Source organism: Panulirus ornatus, chromosome 68 (assembly GCF_036320965.1).
Source record: "Panulirus ornatus isolate Po-2019 chromosome 68, ASM3632096v1, whole genome shotgun sequence".
In the NCBI taxonomy this organism is placed as follows: domain Eukaryota; kingdom Metazoa; phylum Arthropoda; class Malacostraca; order Decapoda; family Palinuridae; genus Panulirus; species Panulirus ornatus.
The window spans coordinates 3,076,161-3,083,999 of record NC_092291.1 but is presented as its reverse complement, the minus strand read 5'-3'; the positions used below and the strand labels follow the sequence as shown (position 1 = coordinate 3,083,999).

Below are 7,839 nucleotides of genomic sequence, written 5' to 3'. Positions count from 1 at the left end.
TAGAGACTGAGTGTGAACAAATGGGGCCTTTGTTGTCTTTTCCTAGCGCTACCTCACATACATGAGGGGGGAGGGGGATGTTATTCCATGTGTGGCGAGGTGGCGATGGGAATAAAGGCAGACAGTATGAATTATGTACATGTGTATATATGTATATGTCTATGTGTGTATATATATATGTGTACATTGAGATGTATAGGTATGTATATTTGCGTATGTGGATGTGTATGTATATACGTGTGTATGGGGGTGGGTTGGGCCATTTCTTTCGTCTGTTTCCTTGCGCTACCTCACAAACGCGAGAGACGGCGACAAAGCAAATAAAAATAAAATAAAATATTTTATCTATTTATTATACTTCGCTGTCTCCTGTGTTAGCGACGTAGCGCAAGGAAACAGACGAAAGAATGGCCCAACTCACACACATACACATTTATATACATACACACCCACACATGCACATATACATACCTATACATTCCAACGTATACAAACATATACATACACAGAAAAATACATATATACACATGTACATATTCATATGACTTCTCTAGATCCATAAATGCTACGTACAAATCCATTTGTTTTGCTAAGTATTTCTCCCATACATTCTTCAAAGCAAACATCTGATCCACACATCCTCTACCACTTCTGAAATCACACTGCTCTTCCCCAATCTGATGCTCTGTACATGCTTTTACCCTTAATCAGTACCCTCCCATATAATTTCCGAGGAATACTCAACAAACTTATGCCTCTGTAATTTGAACACTCACCTTTATCCCCTTTGCCTTTGTACAATAGCACTATGCATGCATTCTGCTGATCCTTAGGGACTTCACCATGAACAATACATACACTGAATATCCTCACTAACCAGTCAACAACACAGTCACCCCCTTTTTTTAATAAATTTCACTGCAATAACATCCAAACCCACCACCTTTCCAGCTTTCATCTTCCGCAAAGCTTTCACTACCTCTTCTCTGTTTACCAAATCATTCTCCCTGACCCTCTCACTTCACACACCACCTTGACCAAAACATCCTATATCTGCCACTCTATCATGAAACACATTTAAGAAACCTTCAAAATACTGACTCCATGTCCTTCTCACTTAACCACTACTTGTTATTACCTCCCCATTTGCCCCTTTCACCGATGTTCCCATTCATTCTCTTGTCTTGCGCACTTTATTTACCTCCTTCCAAAACATCTTTCTATTCTCCCTAAAATTTAATGATACTCTCGCCCCAACTTTCATTTGTCATCTTTTTCACCTCTTGCATCTTTTTTTTTGACCTTCTGCCTCTTTCTTCTATATGTCTCCCCATCATTTGCACTATTTCCCTGCAAAAATTGTCCAAATGCCTCTCTCTTTTCTTTCACTAATGATCTTACTTCTTCATCCCACCACTCACTACCCTTCCTAATCTGCCCACCTCCCACCTTTCTCATACCACAAACATATTTAGCGCAAGTCATAACTGCTTCCCTAAATACGTCCCATTCATCTCCCCTCCCCTTACGTTATTTGCTCTTATCTTTTTCCATTCTGTACTCAATCTCTCTTGGTACTTCCTCACACAAGTCTCCTTTTCAAACTCACTCACTCTCACCACTCTTCACCCCAACATTCTCTCTTCTTTTCTGAAAACCTCTACAAATCTTCACCTTCGCCTCCACAAAATCAGACATCCCTCCAGTTGCCCCTCTCAGCACACTTACATCCAAAAGTCTCTCTTTCACGCATCTATCAATCAACATGTAATCCAATAACACTGTCTGGCCATCTCTCCAACTTACATACGTATACTTATGTATATCTCTCTTTTTAAACCAAGTATTCCCAATCACCAGTCCTTTTTTCAACACACAAATCTACAAGCTCTTCACCATTTCCATTTATAACACTAAACACTCCATGTACACCAATTATAGCCTAAATGGCCACCTTTGCATTCAAATCACCCATCAATACAACCTGGTCTCATGCATCAAAGCTGCTAACTCACTCACTCAGCTGCTCCCAAAACACTTGCCTCTCATGATCTTTCTTCTCATGACCAGGCGCATAAGCATCAATAATCAGCCATATCTCTCCATCCACTTTCAGTTTTACCCACATCAATCTACAGTTTACTTTCTTACACTCTATCACATACTCCCACAACTCCTGCTTCAGGAGTAGTGCTACTCCTTCCTTTGCTCTCGTCCTCTCACCAATCCCTGACTTTACTCCCAAGATATTCCCAAACCACTCTTCCTCTTTAGCCTTGAGCTTCGTTTCGCTCAGAGCCAAAACATCCATTTTCCTTTCTTTAAATTTACTACCTATCTCTCCTTTTTTCTCATCTTGGTTACATCCACACATATTTAGACACCCCAGTCTGAGCTTTCAAGGAGGATGAGCACTCCTCGCATTACTCCTGTTTCCCCTCTTAGCCTCCTGCTCCCGTCCCCTTTAGTCGCCTTCTATGACATGCGGGGAGTGCGTGAGAAGTATTCTTTCTCCCCCATCCCCAAGGATATATATATATATATATATATATATATATATATGAATAAAGTGCATATGAATGCACACCTTCATAGAACATACAAACCTCCAAGAGCCAGGATCGAACCCGTGACCCCTGTGCCCTTGGTTATTGTATTACCTTTTCAGCCTCATCTTCCAGAGGAAGATTCTCAATTGTCATATATTTTGGGTAAGCATCAATCAAGGCCTCAACAGCAGGTGCATGTTCTGGGGACAGCTCAACAAACTGTGGTTCAACCTGGTGGTATTCCCGGGTGTTCTCTAGACAATGGTAGACATTCACAGTTTCCTCCTCAGCAACCACTCTGAGGAAAGAACAATGTTTTTAGTCATGAAGCTGTGTCTATTTATCTAGGGTAGTGAGTAGTGGGATGACTTTTAATTTCTTAGTGAAATAGAAAAGAGAGGTGTATGGGTGTTACTTACAGAGGAGTGCAAGTGATTAAATGTACTAAATACAGCATCAAGAGGAGGGTGCTGAGGCTGAGAAAGGGCTTATTTAAATAAGAGTTGGGGTAAGCAAGTATCTGCAAACTTCTGAGAGAATGAGAAAATATTCTGGAAGGAAATCAATAAGGGTAGAAAAACAAGACAACAACTAAAGGGAAACTGGGAAAGTGGTAACAGGCAGACATGAGTTAAGAGGCGATAGAGTGAGTACTTTGAGGGGATTTTGAATGTGTCTGATGATAGGGTGAAAGAGAGAGTGGTGGCATGTTCAAGGCATCAGATTGGGTTGGATGGATGTGGTTTCAGGAGTGGTAAATGAAGTGTTGATCTGGTGTTTGCTCTGCATAATGTGTGTCAAAAATACTTAGAGAAACAAGCAGACTTGTGTGTGGCATTTAGGGATCTGGAGAAAGCGCACATTAGGGCTTAGAGATGCTTTGTGGAAGGTGTTACGAATATATGGTGTGGGAGGAATGCCATTAAAAGCAGAGGAATTTTTATCAAGAGAATAAGACGTGTGCAGGTGGGTATATGACAAGGATGTATGATGTCATTATGACCATTTAATGTGCTTATGGAAGGGTTGGTGAGGGAGGTGGGTGGGTCTGCAGTCTGGCAGGGATGGGGTTGCCTGGGAGATTAGTCAGTTGTCTGATGCTGAAACAACACTTCAGGCAGATTCAAGTTAGAAATAGCAGAAACTGATTTCTGAGTTTGGGAGTGTGTGTGTGAAAAGAGAAGTTGTGGGTAAATGTGAATAAAGGTAAGGTTATTAGGGTTTAGCACTGGAGGGAGACAGCCTTGTTCAGGTGTGAGTTTGAAAAGAGAAAACTTGGAGGAAGTGAAGTGTTTTAGATGAGTGGGGACATGCCAGTGAATGAAACCATGGGATAGGAAAGAAGCCATAGGATGAGTGAGTGGGTAAAGGTCCTGGGAGCACTGAATAATATGTGAAGAGAGGTCACTTTCAGGATGAGCAAAGATGAGCACTCATGTCTGAAGGTGTAGGAGTCCCATCAGTGTAGCATGAATACATGGCATGGGCTCGAGATGAGAATGTATGGAAGAAGGTGAACATAACAGAAATTAAGTGTCAAAAGACCTTATGTGGTGTGCGGAAGGTCAATCAAGTAAGAAATGTTAGGATACGAGAAAGGTGTAATGATGTTAGGATACGAGAAAGGTGTGATGATAACAAGAGTATGGTTGAGTCATAAAATGGGTGTGCTGAAATGGCATGGACATTTGGAGAAAATGAGTGAGATGTTGACAAAGAAGATATATATACATATATATATTTTTTTTTTGCTTTGTCGCTGTCTCCCACGTTTGCGAGGTAGCGCAAGGAAACAGACGAAAGAAATGGCCTAACCCACCCTCATACACATGTATATACATACGTCCACACACGCAAATATACATACCTACACAACTTTCCATGGTTTACCCCAGACGCTTCACATGCCTTGATTCAATCCACTGACAGCACGTCAACCCCTGTATACCACATCGCTCCAATTCACTCTATTCCTTGCCCTCCTTTCACCCTCCTGCATGTTCAGGCCCCGATCACACAAAATCTTTTTCACTCCATCTTTCCACCTCCAATTTGGTCTCCCTCTTCTCCTCGTTCCCTCCACCTCCGACACATATATTCTCTTGGTCAATCTTTCCTCACTCATTCACTCCATGTGCCCGAACCATTTCAAAACACCCTCTTCTGCTCTCTCAACCACGCTCTTTTTATTTCCACACATCTCTCTTACCCTTACGTTACTTACTCGATCAAACCACCTCACACCACACATTGTCCTCAAACATCTCATTTCCAGCACATCCATCCTCCTGCACACATCTCTATCCATAGCACACGCCTCGCAACCATACAACATTGTTGGAACCACTATTCCTTCAAACATACCCATTTTTGCTTTCCGAGATAATGTTCTCGACTTCCACACATTCTTCAAGGCTCCCAGAATTTTCGCCCCCTCCCCCACCCTATGATCCACTTCCGCTTCCATGGTTCCATCCGCTGCCAGATCCACTCCCAGATATCTAAAACACTTCACTTCCTCCAGTTTTTCTCCATTCAAACTCACCTCCCAATTGACTTGACCCTCAACCCTACTGTACCTAATAACCTTGCTCTTATTCACATTTACTCTTAACTTTCTTCTTCCACACACTTTACCAAACTCAGTCACCAGCTTCTGCAGTTTCTCACATGAATCAGCCACCAGCGCTGTATCATCAGCGAACAACAACTGACTCACTTCCCAAGCTCTCTCATCCCCAACAGACTTCATACTTGCCCCTCTTTCCAAAACTCTTGCATTCACCTCCCTAACAACCCCATCCATAAACAAATTAAACAACCATGGAGACATCACACACCCCTGCCGCAAACCTACATTCACTGAGAACCAATCACTTTCCTCTCTTCCTACACGTACACATGCCTTACATCCTCGATAAAAACTTTTCACTGCTTCTAACAACTTGCCTCCCACACCATATATTCTTAATACCTTCCACAGAGCATCTCTATCAACTCTATCATATGCCTTCTCCAGATCCATAAATGCTACATACAAATCCATTTGCTTTTCTAAGTATTTCTCACATACATTCTTCAAAGCAAACACCTGATCCACACATCCTCTACCACTTCTGAAACCACACTGCTCTTCCCCAATCTGATGCTCTGTACATGCCTTCACCCTCTCAATCAATATCCTCCCATATAATTTACCAGGAATACTCAACAAACTTATACCTCTGTAATCTGAGCACTCACTCTTATCCCCTTTGCCTTTGTACAATGGCACTATGCACGCATTCCGCCAATCCTCAGGCACCTCACCATGAGTCATACATACATTAAATAACCTTACCAACCAATCAACAATACAGTCACCCCCTTTTTTAATAAATTTCACTGCAATACCATCCAAACCTGCTGCCTTGCCGGCTTTCATCTTCCGCAAAGCTTCTACTACCTCTTCTCTGTTTACCAAATCATATTCCCTAACCCTCTCACTTTGCACACCACCTCGACCAAAACACCCTATATCTGCCACTCTATCATCAAACACATTCAACAAACCTTCAAAATACTCACTCCATCTCCTTCTCACATCACCACTACTTGTTATCACCTCCCCATTTGCGCCCTTCACTGAAGTTCCCATTTGCTCCCTTGTCTTACGCACTTTATTTACCTCCTTCCAGAACATCTTTTTATTCTCCCTAAAATTTAATGATACTCTCTCACCCCAACTATCATTTGCCCTTTTTTTCACCTCTTGCACCTTTCTCTTGACCTCCTGTCTCTTTCTTTTATACATCTCCCACTCAATTGCATTTTTTCCCTGCAAAAATCGTCCAAATGCCTCTCTCTTCTCTTTCACTAATACTCTTACTTCTTCATCCCACCACTCACTACCCTTTCTAATCAACCCACCTCCCACTCTTCTCATGCCACAAGCATCTTTTGCGCAATCCATCACTGATTCCCTAAATACATCCCATTCCTCCCCAACTTCCCTTACTTCCATTGTTCTCACCTTTTTCCATTCTGTACTCAGTCTCTCCTGGTACTTCCTCACACAAGTCTCCTTCCCAAGCTCACTTACTCTCACCACCCTCTTCACCCCAACATTCACTCTTTTTGTCTGAAAACCCATACATATCTTCACCTTAGCCTCCACAAGATAATGATAAGACATCCCTCCAGTTGCACCTCTCAGCACATCCAAAAGTCTCTCTTTCGCGCGCCTGTCAATTAACACGTAATCCAATAACGCTCTCTGGCCATCTCTCCTACTTACATAAGTATACTTATGTATATCTCGCTTTTTAAACCAGGTATTCCCAATCATCAGTCCTTTTTCAGCACATAAATCTACAAGCTCTTCACCATTTCCATTTACAACACTGAACACCCCATGTATACCAATTATTCCCTCAACTGCCACATTACTCACCTTTGCATTCAAATCACCCATCACTATAACCCGGTCTCGTGCATCAAAACCACTAACACACTCATTCAGCTGCTCCCAAAACACTTGCCTCTCATGATCTTTCTTCTCATGCCCAGGTGCATATGCACCAATAATCACCCATCTCTCTCCATCAACTTTCAGTTTTACCCATATTAATCGAGAATTTACTTTCTTACATTCTATCACATACTCCCACAACTCCTGTTTCAGGAGTATTGCTACTCCTTCCCTTGCTCTTGTCTTCTCACTAACCCCTGACTTTACTCCCAAGACATTCCCAAACCACTCTTCCCCTTTACCCTTGAGCTTCGTTTCACTCAGAGCCAAAACATCCAGGTTCCTTTCCTCAAACATACTACCTATCTCTCCTTTTTTCACATCTTGGTTACATCCACACATATTTAGGCACCTCAAACTGAGCCTTCGAGGAGGATGAGCACTCCCCGCGTGACTCCCTCTTCTGTTTCCCATTTTAGAAAGTTAAAAAAAATACAAGGAGGGGAGGATTTCTGGCCCCCCGCTCCCGTCCCCTCTAGTCGCTTTCTACGACACGCGAGGAATGTGTGGGAAGTATTCTTTCACCCCTATCCCCAGGGATAATATATATATATATATATATATATATATATATATATATATATATATATATCTTTCTTTTCTTTCAAACTATTCGCCATTTCCCGCATCAGCGAGGTAGCGTTAAGAACAGAGGACTGGGCCTTTACCTGACCCAATTCTCTGTTCCTTGTTTTTGGAAAAAAAAAAAAAAAAAAAAAAAAAAAAAAAAGAGAGAGAGAGAGGGGAGGATTTCCAGCCTCCCGCTCCCTTCCCTTTTAG

At 42.1% G+C, this 7,839-nt stretch overlaps 1 protein-coding gene across 1 annotated transcript in view; it reads right to left on the bottom strand.

Moving 5' to 3' along the window:
* LOC139747338 (bifunctional lysine-specific demethylase and histidyl-hydroxylase NO66-like) overlaps positions 1–7,839 on the bottom strand; it is a 70,607-nt gene that overhangs the window by 12,806 nt on the left and 49,962 nt on the right. The window contains exon 4 of the mRNA XM_071659528.1: positions 2,661–2,847. Within this exon, the coding sequence (XP_071515629.1) occupies positions 2,661–2,847 (187 nt within the window). The remainder of the gene's footprint in view (positions 1–2,660; positions 2,848–7,839) is intronic.